Genomic DNA, 17417 nt, shown 5'->3' on the forward strand with positions numbered 1-17417 from the left:
TGGCTAGATGAGGACGATGCAGGTGGTTTACCTGAAACAGGGGAATTCAATGTCCATGACACTGGATAGTTGACCACCCAAATGGAATAAAAGGTGCTGTGCTTCTTGTTTGCATGTGGCCTCAATCTGGTATCTGACTGGAATCTCAATCCAGAAGTGGCAGCGCTGGTGAACGGCTGCGGCTCGCCTGCAGTCCGTTTGTCTTTACTTTTTTGTGTTGTTTTTTTTCGTTTTGTCTAGTTAAGTTTTTGGTTTTTAGGTTGTGTTTATGTGGGGGGGGGGGGGGTTGAAATGGGGCTTGCTGTCTCTCCCTTCGGGGGAATGCGACTTTTTTGTCGTATCCCCCTTCTCTGCCTCCGTCTGCGCTGAGGCCTAATGGCGGAGCTGGCGACCTCGAGACTCCGGAGGCAGCCAGTCAGGACTCACCCTGGGCTCGCTCCCGTGAGGGCGGTCCAGCTTGGGGCTGGAACGGCGCTACCGTGAGGGGCTGTGACGCTCCCGTGAGGGTGGCCTGGCGCGGGGCTGAGACTCTCCCATGGGGGGCTGTGGCGCTCCCGTCGGAGCGGCCCAGCTCGAGGGTGGAATGACGCTCCCGTCGGAGCGGCCCAGCTCGAGGGTGGAATGGCGCTCCCGTCGGAGCGGCCCAGCTCGAGGGTGGAATGGCGCTCCCGTCGGAGCGGCCCAGCTCGAGGGTGGAATGACGCTCCCGTCGGAGCGGCCCAGCTCGAGGGTGGAATGGCGCTCCCGTCGGAGCGGCCCAGCTCGAGGGAGGAACGGCACTCCCGTCGGAGCGGCCCAGCTCGAGGGAGGAACGGCACTCACGTGAGGGCGATCCGGCTCGGCGCTGGAGCGGTGCTCCGATGGCTGGGACGGCGTTCTGGCGGCGGTGACCTGAGTCCTGGGTTCAGCCGCGGGCCAGCAGCTGCGTCCGCTGGACTGGAGGGCGGCAGCTTCGACCACCCCGGGCCGCGGTGTTTGAGCCGGCCCGTTTGCGGGGTTCGGTGAGCCGTGGGACTGTTTGTGCCATCCCCCGGTGGGGAATCGCCTCAGCGCAGAGGGAGAAGAGGAGGGAAGAGACTGCAGCCCTAAGATTTTTGCCTCCACCACAGTGAGGAGGTGCTTGGAGGATACACTGTGGTGGATGTTAATTTGTGTTTAGTGTTGTTTATTATTGTATGATTGTATGTATGACTGCAGGCACGAAATTTCGTTCAGACCGTAAGGTCTGAATGACAATAAAGGAATGACAATAAAGGAATTCAATTCAATGGAGGAGGCAGAGAACTGAGAGGTAGGGAGGGGAATGGAAAGGGAAAACGAAGTGACTAACAATCAGGAGTTCCAGCTGGCGTTGGCAGGAAGAGTGCAAGTATTTGGTGAAGTCAATTGTATTTGGTGCTCTTGATATAGCTTCCTCTACATTGACTAACAATCTCTTGGCCGATCACCTGTGCTCTGTCCACTGGGCCTGCTCGAACTCCTGGTTGCTGGCAACATTAATTCCTGTCTGTCCTCAGCTTCCTCCACAGCCAGAGTGAGGCCGTGCAGAAACCTACAATCCAACAGCACGAATATTGAATTCTCTAATATCAGGAAATTATGTCCATCCCAATCTTCTCACCTACCCAGCATGCCCCCCACACCCCTCATATACACGCACACCTTTGTTTCCACTCTCTCACCTCTGTCACTAAGTTCCTTCCCCCGCAGCTCGTACACTGCTTGTCACCCACCCCTCCCTACTCCGCGTCCCCCATTTTTTTTCTTCTCATCACCAACCTCCACCCGTTTTCTGCAAACTCACCGACCCTCCGGTTCTACATTTCATTCCCTACTCTTATCCAATTCCACTATTTGCACCCTTTTGTCCTTACTTATCACCTTCAGTCTTGGTACCGTAATCAAGTTTAGCTCCGCGCCTGACATCTACAAATTCTTCTCTCCTTACCTGGATCCATCTATTGGCCCACTCATCCCTCTCACCTCTTTCTATCAGCTATCTCCCTTCTACTCCGTCAGTCTGAATAAGGGACCCGACCCCCAAAACATTCTGCCAATTTCCCTCCACAGGAGCTGCCTGACCCTCTGACTTCCTCCAGCAGTATGTTCTTTTGCTCAAAATTTCAGTATCTGCAATATCTTGGGTCTCCAAGTATTTTAAAGGCTAACATTTTACTGATAAATGGAGAAACAAGTTTTAAATTACATTTTAAACAATGTCATTTTTATAGGGAAAGTAACATAAACATTCAGAAGTACATACAATGTTCAGAAAAAAATCTGTAAATGGCTAAAAGAGGAAAATGGATAAAAATAAATAAAAGGGCTTCCTGCAGGTAGATTAATAATTAGACGATTTCTAAGATATATAAGAGATGAGTTTGTAATGGAGGGTAAGAGAATTTCAGTCAAACTGAGATATTGTAGAGATGGATATAGAACAATTAAGGCATTTGTAAAAGTTATCAATAATGTTCATCGAAATAAAGATAGAAATAAATTAACAAAATGTTGATGTATCAAGGCAAACTCTCCAACATTACTTCATTCATATATTCATTCTTTAGTTATAATTCCTACCCTTTCTGTCAATAATATGCCTCGAGATATTTCATGTTCTTACATGTTATGCTCAGAAGGGCTTATTGTTATGCCACATCTTAAGTAAATGATTTTATGATTTTATACATTTTATGGAAGTTTGTGCAGTACGTAAGCTTTTGTAGTTACTATCACTATTTATATCAGACCCCCCCCCCCATTACTCAGAAATACAGATTTAATAACTGATAATTGCTTGAAGTGTTTGCAGGTTTATATAAAATAGTAATATTGAGGCAGCTTTTTAAAGGGTGCTGGGAGACTAGCAAATACTTTGGAATTAGCAGAAGTGGTTTGGGAATCTGGAATTTAGCTTCATTTAATGATATGAAAATAATTGCAAATGAATAAGATAGAGAATGGTGAATCTTATGATCCTTTTATTGTGCTACTCTAAAGCATTCGTATTGCAATGGTGAGTATGAACACTACTGCATCATGAGCAGCTCAAAATGGAAGCTCAGTGATTATCAATGCAAGGGAAGTGAATTTTACACATGTCAATTTACATCATAATTTAAATGCTCTGGATGTATCGATATTTTTACATTACTTTCATTATTTTGCATCAGTAGGATAGATAACTTATCCACCAACTAACAGTTGATGCTTTAAACTAATTGTCTTTTAATTAGAACTAGTGATTCAGTCCCCATCGTGTCAAGAAAAGCAAAGGATCCCATAATCAAAGCCTCTTGATGTAATTATTTGCAATAAAAAAAAAGCATTCTTCTTTATACCTGCCATAAGCCCAACCAGAAGCATTACCAGCCAACCGGAGAAAGCATCACTCAAACCTTTAATGAGTGCACACAATGATTCCTTACTCTTGCTTGCAATCTAGAAAGAAAAGCAGAAAAATTAAAAGCAATTGTTTTTTTAAAGCTTCCTACCCAAGTTAATCATGACACTGCATGTGAATGGATGGTGTCCCTGCTTCCTATTGTAATTTTGTTTTGTAAATTTAACACAAATGTTAGGAATCTGTTAGGAAATGTTAGGCAACTGTCGAAATCTGTTAATATGAAAGATAACTCATGGTTTGTTGTTATCAGGTTGAAATTGAAGCGCTTGGCTGTGATAGTACTTTTCTGAATCCACTAAGTCTCTTACTTTTCTTTTGAGACAACATCTCATAAGGCCATAAGGTTATAAGTGATAGGAGCAGAATTAAGTAATTCAGCCCATCAAGTCTACTCCACCATTCAATCGTGGCTGATCTATCTCTTCCTCCTAACCCCATACTCCTGCCTTCTCCCCATAACCTCTGACACCCATACTAATCAAGAATTTATCCATCTCTGCTTTAAAAAATATCCATTGATTTGCCTCCACAGCCTTCTGTGGCAATGAATTCCACAGATTCACCACCCTCCGACTAAAAAAATTCTTCCTTATATCTTTCCAAAAGGAAGGTCCTTTAATTCTGAGGCGATGACCTCTGGTCCTAGACTCTCCCACTAGTGGAAACATCCTCTCCACATCTACTCTATTCAAGCTTCTCACCATTCGGTAGGTTCCAATGAGATCATAGAAACATAGAAACATAGAAATTAGGTGCAGGAGTAGGCCATTCAGCCCTTCGAGCCTGCACCGCCATTCAATATGATCATGGCTGATCATCCAACTCAGTATCCCGTACCTGCCTTCTCTCCATACCCTCTGATCCCCTTAGCCACAAGGGCCACATCTAACTCCCTCTTAAATATAGCCAATGAACTGGCCTCGACTACCCTCTGTGGCAGGGAGTTCCAGAGATTCACCACTCTCTGTGTGAAAAAAGTTCTTCTCATCTCGGTTTTAAAGGATTTCCCCCTTATCCTTAAGCTGTGACCCCTTGTCCTGGACTTCCCCAACATCAGGAGCAATCTTCCTGCATCTAGCCTGTCCAAACCCTTAAGAATTTTATAAGTTTCTATAAGATCCCCCTCATCCTTCTAAATTCCAGCGAGTACAGGCCAAGTGTCGTCAAATGCTCATCACATGTGAGCCCATTAATTCCTGGGATCATTCTTGTAAACCTCCTCTGGATCCTCTCTAGAGCCAGCACATCCTTCCTTAGATATGGTGCCTAAAGTTGCTCACAATACTCCAAATGTGACCTGACCAGCGCCATAGAGCCTCAGCATTACATCCCTGTTTTTGTATTCCAGTCCTCTTGAAATAAATCCTAGCATTGCATTTGCCTTCCATACTACCGATTCAATTTGCAAATTATTGCAAATTTGGGGAATCCTGCATCAGCACTCCCAAGTCCCATTTGCATCACCGATTATGGATTCTCTTCCCATTTAGAAAACAGTCTATGCCTTTATTCCTACTTCCAAAATGCATAACTCCACTTTTTAGTACATCTAACTTCTATAACATAACATCTATATAACATCTAAATTGAACTCATTTTACCCTCTTAGGTGGGACGTGTTAGGATTATGGTTTATTGCAATGCTGCTCAATGTATGAGATCTCCAGCACAGAAATAATTCTTCAATTGATTAATTAAGCCTCAGTTCCAAATATATATATATATATATGTATTGTTTAAAGTTACACATACTATCAAATCCATGGAGAAGAACAGGATTCATGCACACAAAAGTGGAGTCAGTAGAGATGAGACACCAATTTATCTGGTCCACTGCCACTTAGATTAATTGTTAAAATTACCTTTTCCTACCTTAACAATAAACAAATTGTATTTTACTCCTTGTGATTAATTAAATATCTAGCTGGGTAAAACAACCATTTATCTAATGCTTTAAAATTTTTTTGGAAGGCTAGTCACTAAAATCATAATACTCAAATGGCATTGATATTCTGGCTTTGCTCGTCTAAAAGTAGAAGTGTGACCATCCTAAAAATTAGATACTTGATTCCCTAATTTATGAGTTTTAAATGCCATGTTACATTATGCAAGAATGCCATAAACAATTAACAGATTTATAACAAGTTAATATGTTTTGAATTATACACCCTCAATGAGACTTATTCTATGCTGTTTCTATTATTTACTTGAACACTGCATTTACTCTCAATCTTCCTCTCCATGTTTTTGTTCACATTCGTCCTTCTCTATCTCACCCTCATAATTACACTTCATCTCTCACATTCCACATCTTTTATTCCTTTGCCCTCTACCATTCCCTCATGTACAGTTATTGGAACTGTTATCTGATTTAAAAGAAACACATTGCCTCCTTTGTATCATAAACCGCTGGAGCTGAAATTAATTCTGACAATGTTAATCTTCACCCCAGGGCTCATGAACCTCAAACAGCAAACTGATTTTGCACCTTTTCTCGGCTTCATACTAGTTTATCTCTGGAAGGCGGAAAATTTCCCCTCTCTAAAATATACTTGGGTGAGCACTAAAAGAATGTAATGAAATTGTTAGTGCAAACAAAAACTTTTTGATTTGCATTTATGGTATTTAGCTTTTCTTAAATCAGGGACACACTATACGAACTTTTACCTGAAGGGAAAACAAAACAGGTATCCATTGGCTATCCCTGCCTAACCCAAATAATGAGTCTGAAGAAAGGTCCTGACCCAAAACATCATCCATCCATTCCCTCCATGGATGCTGCCCGACCCCTGAGTTTCTCCAGCACCATGTTTTGATCAAGATCCCAGCATCTGAAGTTCCTTGTGTCTACAAGTAAAATGTGTTCTAGAAGGTAATTTCATCCCGTTTCTGAAATGTTCATGTCTAGACAGATTATTTTGCCATAAGAAATAATTATTGGAACTGCAATGTGTTTCATTCTTGCCTTCTCGTTGCTACTGGCTGTCAAGGAGCTGTGGTAAGCTCTTTGGCAGTCAACAATTAGCTTGAGAGAAAACTAGGAGAAAGGGCTCATATATAATAAGAGCCAAATCAAGCCAGTAAAAATTACATATCGTCACTACTCTTCAAATCATGGTTCATTTGTTTACGATCTAATTTCTATCCGCATTGATTTCCCATAACAACAATTAAAACAGTGCCGATAATATTATACATTATGCATCAGACAGTGATGAATTGTTTTCATAACAAAAGAAAACTTACAGGAAGTTGTCAGGTTACAGAAATAATTTTTTACCTCACGGTTCACAGAAATAAGGAAGTTTGCCATTTTGAAACAAGTCCAATTGTGAGATCTGAGCTAAACTGCTGGCTTCAGCAGTATGATACAATGAAGGAAAAAATCCAGCATTTTCAGCAATGGCAAAATTGTGGATAATAATTGTGGTGGGAGGAAAGAATTGCAACAGATCACTTTAAGTGGTAGAGTTAAAAAAAACAAGGGCTAAATATATAATTCTCAAAGTTCTTGCTGTTCCTTTACAAAACTAATACTGGACTAAATAAGCCCATACAAATACAGGCTGATGGCTGATACTTTATATTCTGGTTATATAAATCTTTAAATTCACGTTTTGTACAAATTTCTCTTGAGTAGGAACAAATAATTTCCCTAAGCTAACCAAGTTATAATGTCACACATGAAATATTAAATACTCAAACAGAATATCAGCTTGCATCCTAATTACTGACTGCACAGCAATAAATGGCAAAATCCAAAAAGATATTGTCTCCTGGTTGGGAGGAACTCAAAGAACGGATTAAAGGAAAGACTGATTTAAAAAAAAGATAAATTCTGATAGCGTTTCTAAATGTAATACATCTCATTATAAGCGACTGTTAGGTGATTCATATGCTGTATGACTTTAAGAAGAGATTTTAACATACCTCTCTGTGTCTGTCTCTGTCCCTGGATTTCTCACGGACCCAGTCGATCGTATTGAAATCTTCATATGTCCCCACACCAGGAACTGGTTCATCAAAAAAATCCATTATCTTACTTGCACCATTCATTCCTGCTCCATTATAGACTGTGGGTTCTGTACAGGAACAAATGAATATAAAATGTGTACATTATTAAAACCGTGGCAGAAAGAATCTTGTAATTTGAAGATAGATACCACATTTCCCAGTCTGGCTAGACCATATAGTGTTTCAGTGCATTGTGCTGGCTCATGCCACTGTGCTGAGCCACCTGGATAGAAGGGGCCTACTCTAAATACAGATGTGCACAGATAAAATTTACGAGACTGCAGAGACAAGATTAGGAACATATGTCACAAATGTTGAGCAAGGAAAGGAACTAAGGGTAGGACTATGATCAAAGTTCCTAAAGTGTGAACTTTGCCTCTCCACATAAACATTGCTCATCTGCTGAATATTTCTGACATTTTTTTTTGTCTTACTTCAGTTTCCCAGCAACAGCAGTTTTTTGCTTTTCAATATGTGCAGGCTTAATACATTTCTAGTTCACTGTGGTTGAATAAAATTCTCATTGCAAATTACTGACAGACAAATAAAATAAATAGTGACTGGCCACAACACAAACAAGAATGCCTGTATTCTCATCCAAGTGCTTACAAATGTAAAACATTCCAGAGAGTTTAGACTTTCTTGATTCCTCAGATAATGGGTTTCTTAGAACAGCCCTTGCTCGTTAAAGCAAAAGTGGGGTTGGGGGAGGGGAATGGTTGGCGACTGGTGTCAGATAGAAGCAGAATTCTAGAGAAAGTAATTGTATATCTGTTGTAACTCATTGAAACAATATTGAAACAGTATGCTGCCTTAGCATCTTCATAATAGATATTGCTCATGGAGAATCAATAACACAAACAACACCAAATGGATACTTAAGTCCCAATGCTTTAAACTTCCTCCGCATAAAGAATCTTATGTCTGTAACACATCATTATGGAGGTTGAGGGCATGAAATGGTTTTGTTGGGCAGAAGACAATAAATGTGTACCTTGCGTGTGTGTTCACAGAAGAGGATAACAGTAAAGTCGTACACGGAAGTGGAGGCTAAATGAACAGGCAGGATAAAAATAGACAGGTGCTAAATAGGTTACCAGTTAACAAGTTACCCGATCCAGATGGAATACATTCTTGTATGCTGAAAAGAACCTGCCTGAAAATGGAAGGAACTTTCAGACAATTTTGAGATATGACCGATGCCAGAAGTCAGAAATTTACATTCTCTCACCCAAATGAATCAGAAACCAGAGGCCATGGATTTAAATTAAATGGTCAAAGAAAACAGTAGGAAACAGAGATAAATCTCTTTGGGTAGAGAGCTGTTAAAATCTGGAACACACAAACTGAAGGCCCGATAGAATCAAGTTCCGTTGTAACTTTCAAAACTGGAGAGGCACCTGAAGTACTTTCCTCTGTAATTGCAAGAGATCTGCAGCCCATTACCTCCTCCCTCACCTCCATCCAAGGATCCCATCAGTCCATCCAGGTTAGATAGAGGTTCACATGCACCTCCTCTAGCCTCATCTACTACATCTGGCGTTTCAGATGTGGCCTGCTGTACATTGGTGAGACTAAGCATAGTCTCAGTGACCGTTTCGGCTACTTGGCCGACACAAGACTACTTGACCTCCTGGTGGCTAACCATTTTAACTCCCCTTCCCATTCCCATGCTGGCCTTTCTGTCCTGGACCTCGTGCATTGTCAGTGTCAGTGTGAGGCCACATACAAACTAGAGGAACAATATTCCACTTGGGTAGCTTATATTCCGCTTGGGTAGCTTATAACTAAACAGTATGAACATAGAATTCTCTAATCTTATGTAACTACATAACCATCCCCCTCCTCCCCCTCCCCCTCCATTACACCACCCTCACCTATGCTCCACCTAGACTCTCACCTATTTCTCCCCTCCATCTCCACTTTCACCTACATTCCTTCCTCTAGCTTCACAATTCACAACCCAACAATCCTTTTGTCTCACACATTCTGCCTTTTCATCTCTGGCCTTTGTCTACCATCTGCCTATCAAAAATCACCCTTACCTGTATCAATCTATTACCTGCCAGGCTTTGTCCTGCCCCTCCTCCATCCCTCCAATCAGTCTAAAGGAGGATCCCAACCCAAAATGTCACCTATCCATGTTTGCCAGAGAAGCTACCTGATCTGCTACGTTTCTCCAGCACTTCGTGTCTTGATCCAGATTTCACTGTCGTGTTTTAAAAAAAACTCTAATTCTATGCATTTCTCCACAACTAACATTTTGCCCATTTCACCTTTGTCAGGCTGGGAATTTGAACTATATTAATTTTTTTTGTGCAATTCTTTCAGTTTTCAAGACAAATACAGAATACTTTTCTAATCCTGAGCTCTTTATGGAAGCATTGCTCGATTCAATTATTTTCCACAATCACATGCCATTTCGAATTGTGAGTACTTTATCTGTGAGAAGGCAGCTAAGATTCTGACATTTTTCACGTTCTTGTAAATTTTGAATTACATTACTCTGTTTGATTATTCATCAGAAAAAGTTTTGGTTATTAAACTAATTAGTTGTTTTCAGTAAACCATAAAATCTGTCAAGTACTGTGTAAAGGGTTTCAATATGTTCTGTTCAATTATTGAAAGCTATGCCATACTTCCCTAAAGAGAAAATTGATTGCTGAGTTTATGTGAAAACAGCAAAAACGTTAGCAATTTGAAAACAGTCTTCAATTTCCTCTTGAAATCTATATGTTGTTTCATGTTCACATTCTAATTATGTAGCTTCAGAAAACAGGGAGTCAAATGAATGTGAAACTATTTTTGTCATTGAATTAGTTGCAGATACATCTTATTTTATGAAATCAAATGTGTTTCAACTCTATCCCTTTGAAAATACATTTTTGCAAGCCAAATGCTTGGCACCAAAAGATCCTTAATTTGGAGCAGTTGGAAATAAAGTACGGGATGTTTTAATTTATACCATTCTTCTGGAAACTAGGCATGATTTTAATTAAATCCTTAAACCAGTGGAGTTAATGGAAATCTTGTTCCTGCGACTTACAAAATGATTATGAAGGCTAATTAAGTAAATTACATAACTTACCAATAGTTCTGTTAATAAATCAGAATTACTCTCCTGCTTGTACATCGAGCTTCTGTAATCCCTTCACAGTCAATGAATTGATCTAAACCTCTCATTGCAAATCCTACAAAATTACTCCCCTTTCAGTGAAATAAGTAAAGGTATTCCTAGTAATTGAAACATCTTGGGTACACAAAAATGCTGGAGAAACTCAGCGGGTGCAGCAGCATCTATGGAGTGAATGAAATGGGCGACGTTTCGGGCCGAAACCCTTCTTCAGACTGATGGGGGGTGGGGGGGAGAAGGAAGGAAAAAGGGAGGAGGAGGAGCCCGAGGGCGGGGGGATGGGAGGAGGCAGCTCGGGGGTTAAGGAAGGGGAGGAGACAGCAAGGGCTAGCAAAACTGGGAGAATTCAACGTTCATGCCATCCGGACGCAAGCAACCCAGGCGGAATATGAGGTGCTGTTCCTCCAATTTCCGGTGTTGCTCACTCTGGCAATGGAGGAGACCCAGGACAGAGAGGTCGGATTGGGAATGTGAGGGGGAGTTGAAGTGCTGAGCCACCGGGAGTTCAGGTAGGTTATTGCGGACTGAGCGGAGGTGTTCGGCGAAACGATCGCCCAACCTCCTCTTAGTCTCCCCGATGTGACATCTAGAGCAGCGGATGCAGTAGATGAGGTTGGAGGAGATACAGGTGAACCTTTGTCGCACCTGGAACGACTGCTTGGGTCCTTGAATGGAGTCGAGGGGGGAGGTGAAGGGACAGGTGTTGCATTTCTTGCGGTTGCAACGGAAAGTGCCCGGGGAGGGGGTGGTACGGGAGGGAAGGGAAGAATTGACAAGGGTGTTGCGGAGGGAGCAGTCTTTGCGGAAGGCAGACATAGGGGTGCCTCCCAATTGAAACATCTTGTTGGGCACTCAAGATAGAATGGAATTTAGTGATACAAAAGGATAAGGAGTGGGGGGAGGATGAGAGAGGCAAATATCCACCTCTCCCTTTTACTTATGCACGCACGCACACACAAATCTGGAACGCATCATCTAAATAGATGGAGGCAGATTGTCTGAGCATATCTAAAAAACACCCAGGTGAATACTTCAATTTCCAAGGCATTGAAGGCAATGGACTTATATGGGTAACTAGGATATGTGTAGATGGGTTCAATGGATGGACAGACATGGTCGGCCAATGGATCTATTGCTGTGCTGCATCATTCTATGATTTCAAGTTCAATAGTCATAGTCATACAGTGTGTAAACAGGCCCTTCGGCCCAACTTGCCCACACTGACCAACATGCCCATTTTGCATGGGGACACTAGTCTCACCTATCTGCATTTGGCCCATATCCCTCTAAATATATCCTATTCATGTACCTATCCAAATGTATTTTAAATGTTGTGATAGTACCTGCCTCAACAGCACGTTCCGTATAGCTACCACCCTTTGTGTAAAAAATGTTGCCCCTCAAAATTGCTATTAATTCTTTCCATCCCTCACCTTATGTTCTCTGGTTCTTGATTCCCCTACTCTGGGTAAAAGACTCTGTGCATTTACCCTATCGATTCCACTATGATTTTATACACCTCTATAAACTCATCCCTCATCCTCCTGCGCTTTTGAAAGAGCCCATCGGTGCCAACTTGAATAAGCCTGGCTTTTCTTTGTCTCCTGAGGAAGTATTGCAATGTTATTAAAACGGTAATTTCTTTTGATTTGCAATTTATAAAACATATTTAATAAAAGTTTAGTTATATCCTCCATGCATCATTACATAAATCCACATTTTTGAATAGGGTCACCAAAAACTAATCGGAAAGGATCAACTTGCTTTGGTAGAACAACTTAGAAACTGGTTTACATGGCACTGTTCTTCTCAACCCTATGTTCTCCAATCTCAATTATATGCAGGGTAAATTGCATAAACAGTCCTTTTCAGCTAAAACTGTAGGCACATGAATAGGAAAGATTGCAAGGGATATGGACCAAACGCCAGGATGTCGAACTTGTTTAGATGGGGCATCTTGGTTGTCAGGAATAGGTTGGGCTGAGGACCTGTTTCTGTTGTCTGACTCCAGTGATTAAAAAATCCTGACGGCTTAATGAGAAGGAGAAAATGCTGCAAATATGCAGTGGGTCAGGCAAAAGCAGTGGAGACAGGAATAGAGTTAAAGATCATGAACTTGAAACATAAAGCAAGAGGCAGGCAGGTAGGAGGGAGAACAGAGAGGGAGGGAAGGTGGAAGACACAGAGACAAAACAGGTAGGAGCAAGCGACCCAGCTTGTTAATTTACCTCATCAGCCGGCGACATGAAATGAAGCAAGAAATAATGTCCGTGCTCTAAGCTGGAGCCTGTGCCTTTTGGCAGTTTAGATGCCAATGCCAATAATAATAATACACTGAAACCAGTCAGATAGGGCCTGCTGGCAGCTATATGCAAATGTATCCTAATATGTCCTCACTAGTTGGTGACACCCTTAAGGTAGAGGCGGAAAGTAGCAGGATCAGATCCAACTTCAGATTTGAGCACAAAGCTTTGGGTGCCAACTCAAGGGCTGTCTACCCAATTTTTGGTGGTCTACCTGATGTTTGCATTGCTCCGACGGAGATCACTCATCAGAAACACTTGGAAAACCCACTTAAACAGGTTCCAGGCTGGCAGCACAAACATAACTAAGGTAGGTTTATTTTAAAATTATTTACTTACCAGCTTTGCTTCTGGCACCCCTCCTTCCCCCCCTCCCCCCCCACCCTTTTCAGGTGATATAATTTTCAGTTCTTGTTGAAATCTTTGTGGTGCCACTCGGTCTTTGCTTCATTCATTTCATGTGGGGATCACCTTTCAGCTACACCTATTCCACTTAGTAGTACAATGCATACTACTGAGACTGGACTTTGCCATTAAAGGAGTATTAACTGGTTAAAAATTAAATTCAGTATTACCAAATGAAGCATGCCTTTGAATACTGGGCAATGTTTTTACTGATTCATACAAGTGATCAACCATCTGTTCTCAAACATTCCCTGAAGGTGACCCAGAGAAAAAACATTAGTTATTAGCAATAAACGACTATAAATACAAATAACTGATAAGGACTTTTGGTAACTGATTAGTTCCTAGACTTTTCCCAATGTCATTCACAACCAGTTACTTCAGTATGTGCTGAGGCAGTTTTGCAGTGTTGCACATCAACTATTCCTGACTATTTGCCAGTTGCTTTCGGTATTTCAAATGCATACTTTTGCAAGCATGCCCAAATCAGGAACAGCTTCTTCTCCTCTGTTATCAGACTTATGAACAATCCTTCGATAAACTAGGGTGCAGTCCCAATTTTCCAACTTATCTCATTGCAGACATTAGACTTTATCTGTGGAACTGTTACGCTGTAATGCTGAACCATATTCTGCATTCTGGTATCTTTCGCTTTGCTCTACCCTTTGTACATGTGTTTGGCTTGATTACATTCATGTATAGTATTATCTGATTTGATTGGATAGCATGCAAATAAAAACTTTTCACTGTACCTTGGTACACGTGACATTATAAACTTAAACCTAAGCATAAAAATAGGTGAAACTTATAAATATTAACAGAAAATACTGGAACCACACCGCAAGTCACACAACATACATGAAAAGAGAAGGGAGGACAGGAAGTTAATTTCTTCACCTCCAAAGATATCCACAACCTGCACGATAGGCTTTTGCAAAAATGACATACTTTTCTAAGGGTAGTGCATGGTCAAATGCAGCCATTAGACACATGAGCAGAATTAACATTTATGTGAAGTAGAAAGGTCACCATTCTTTCAATGTGTAGCTGGTCTGTGCTAATTTCTAACACACCAAGGTTTTATGTTCCAGATTAGTAAACTGCTGTCACTAGCAGTTTATTGTTCGTTCTAAACTTTAATTCTGCTCCAGTTAAAGTATTCAAGAGTGGTTACTTGAGCAAAATCATTTTCTCCTCTAGGTATGGCTAATGGCACCAATACACTGGAAAGATTAGATGCAATTTGGCACAAAAAACATTTGGAAAAAAGCAATGGTCAAGCAGAAGGTAGACAAAAAGTGCTGAATTAACTCTGCATGTCAGCCAGTTTCTCTGGAGGAGAAGGATGGGTGACATTTCAGGTTGGGCCCTTCTTCAGACTCGAGAAGGGTCCTGACCTAAAATGTCACTCATATTTCCCCCCCAGAAATGCTGCCTGTCCTGCTGAATTACTCCTGCACATTGTGTCTATCTTCGTCTCCAACACACACCATCACTGAAATATCTGCAGGTTTCATAGTTTAATACCTTTTTCTGGCTCCCTGTCCAGTGGAGGAACATCATCTGCCAAAGAAAAGTCCAGAGATGCTCCTGCGATCTCCACCATATCTTCATCACTTGTGTTGCTCAGGAGGCTATTAATACTCCCCCTTCGGTAAAATCGTTCACTGGCCATTTTTGTCTGTTAAAACCTACAAAGCAAAAGACTAATGATTTGAAAACAATTAGGGACACTTCAGCACACAATTTCAAAACTACTTTCCAAGCATTCCTGGTGCGTTGTCTTAATACTTATGCTTAATTGCACAGCTCACTATATTTTTTGATAAAGTCTAATTTCATTACCAAATTGTATTTAACACCATAAACCTAGAAGCTCAAATGTGCTTTTTCCTTACCACTGAGCAACTGAAAATTTGATTTTTTTTTTCCAGAGCGGAATGGGATTGTAACCATTTCCAGGCAGAGTTGGGTTCTTTCATTGCTTTGACTGGGATCTTCAGGTTTTGCGCAAAAGACAAATTGCTAGAAGATCTCAGTGGGCCAAGCAGTAAATGCGAACAATTGATGTTTTGGGTTGCGATATTTTACCCGGACTGAAAGTGTGGAGAGGTGCTGCACATGTCACGGGGTGACACCTGTTTGGTGGTGAGTAGTCGCCCAAAGAGTCGTACCTTTTTCTGGTCGCCGCTGGATTTATAATATGTTGAAAATTTTCGGCAACCTGCTGCGACTATGACAGGTGCCGGCAAGTCGCCGAAAAAATTGCATAAAAGTGGGACAGGCCCTTAAGGTTTGGCTGATGTCTCTAACAGCTTTATTCTTGTTTCTCAGTCTCATAATGACTTATTTGACTTTCATTGGCACAACTTTGGTCCTCATGTTGATAAACAGCAATAAAGTTTCCAAAGGTGATGGAAAGACTGGAGGAAAGACTACGTGCTGAGAGCTCTCTTATACCTGCATTAAGGAGGCAATTAAACACAACGGAGCAAATACAAATGCCTGTGAAGCCAAGTGTCCCAAACATTATGGTGCCCTGAAATGAGGGGACTATGTATGAAATCAGCTGTAATTTCTACATGGCAAAACCAAAATGTATAAAAATGGTCTTTAATAAAATCTGACAATGTGCACTTTAACCACATGTGATTTTTTCTATTACAAATCTCAAATTGTGGAGTACAGAGGCAAATAAATAAATGATGGGTCTTTGTCCCAAACGTTATGGAGGGCACGGTATGTTCCAACAAGTTCACCTCTCATTCTTCTAAACACAAGAGTGCAGAGTCCATCTTAAACTTCCCTATTAAGGAAAAAAAAACATCCTAGGAATCTATTAAGTGAATGTTATTGGATTATTTTGATCTCATCCATTACATAGGGAAACCAACCTATACAAAATATTCTTTGTGTATGTCCGTAGAACTAAACATAAATGCAGTTACAGATCTTTATTATTGTACTTAACTCATTTTGTAATAAAGGATAAAAGTTTGTCTTCATTATCAACTTGAATCAACTTCTAGTGATTCAAGTACAAGGAGACTCGGGGTCTACTAAAAACCTACAACTTTCAATCAACCACCATTTAATAAAAACGTCATCTTCCCATTTTTGGGACCAGTGGATGATCCACATCCTTGTTTCACATTTCCCCACCAGGTAAAATATGTTATAGTGCCCAAGAGCTGGAATCGGTAGGCCCAGCCTGTGACTCATGTCTTCTCTGTGTCCTGTACTTCTGCTCTCACTCCACCTCCCCCAGGGGAAACAAGGATAGAGTTCCCCTTGTCCTTACCCTTCACCTCACTAGCTTCCGCATCCAACACATCATTCTCTGACATTACCGCCACCTTCAACATGATTCCACACCCGTCACATCTTCCCATCCCTATCCTTTCTGCCTTCTGCAGAGACTGCTCCCTCTGAAACTCCTTGGTTCACTCATCCCTATTCACCCAAACTACCCTCTCCCCAAGTAAATTCCCCTGCAGTTGTGGGGGATGTAATAACCGTCTATTATAATAATAATAATAATAAATTTTATTTAATGGGCGCCTTTCATACATCTCAAGGACACCTTACATAGTAATCGGAATAAAACATATAATCGGAATAAAACAAGTAATTAAAGACATCACAGTGACACAAATTAAAAACAGAATTCAATCCAAAAACAGAAAATCAAAAACACAGTGTGAAAAGAGAGCAGCGGCAGCCAAAGCGCGCCAGCGTCCACTCTCCCTTCACGGCAGCCATCTTGGACACAGACCTACAGGACTACAATTAGACAAAAAAATCATCCCCCCACAGTGGATAGCACTGTGGAGGAAGGCACAATGTCCAGTCCCCACCCCATGTTCACCCCAAAGTCAGGCCTATTGAGGCCACCGCAATTGCCTGTACGGAGGCCCGATGTCCCTGGCCGTTCTCACCGGGTGGTCTTGCCCCGGCGTCGGGAGAGTCCTTTCGGCGGCTGGGCCACTTGGAACGGCCGCTTCCAGGTTGGAGCCCGCGGCTGCCGAAGCCAACAAGGCCGCGCCGGTTTGGAGCTCCCAGGCTCCCGATGATAAAGTCGGCGCCCGCTCTCCGCACTGCCGCCTTGCCGCCTCTACGCACGCCGTCTCTCCGCACGCCGCCTCTCCGCTCCGCA

At 41.8% G+C, this 17417-nt stretch overlaps 1 protein-coding gene across 8 annotated transcripts in view; it reads right to left on the minus strand.

Annotated features, from left to right (window-relative positions):
- The window catches only part of clcn5 (chloride voltage-gated channel 5), a 76413-nt gene that overhangs the window by 29152 nt on the left and 29844 nt on the right, over nucleotides 1-17417 (minus strand). For 5 of the 8 annotated variants that reach the window (XM_033030572.1, XM_033030573.1, XM_033030577.1 and 2 more), the window contains 3 exons: nucleotides 14789-14952; nucleotides 7337-7488; nucleotides 3342-3441 (listed from right to left, as the gene is read on the minus strand). In XM_033030572.1, coding sequence (XP_032886463.1) covers nucleotides 3342-3441; nucleotides 7337-7488; nucleotides 14789-14936 — 400 coding nt within the window. In that variant the 5' untranslated portion in view covers nucleotides 14937-14952. Of the gene's footprint in view, nucleotides 1-3341; nucleotides 3442-7336; nucleotides 7489-13195; nucleotides 13356-14788; nucleotides 14968-17417 lie in introns of those variants that run through there. The other 3 variants (XM_033030576.1, XM_033030578.1, XM_033030579.1) reach the window with 3 other exon arrangements.

The sequence above is a fragment of the Amblyraja radiata genome, chromosome 12 (genome assembly GCF_010909765.2).
Source record: "Amblyraja radiata isolate CabotCenter1 chromosome 12, sAmbRad1.1.pri, whole genome shotgun sequence".
Classification (NCBI taxonomy): domain Eukaryota; kingdom Metazoa; phylum Chordata; class Chondrichthyes; order Rajiformes; family Rajidae; genus Amblyraja; species Amblyraja radiata.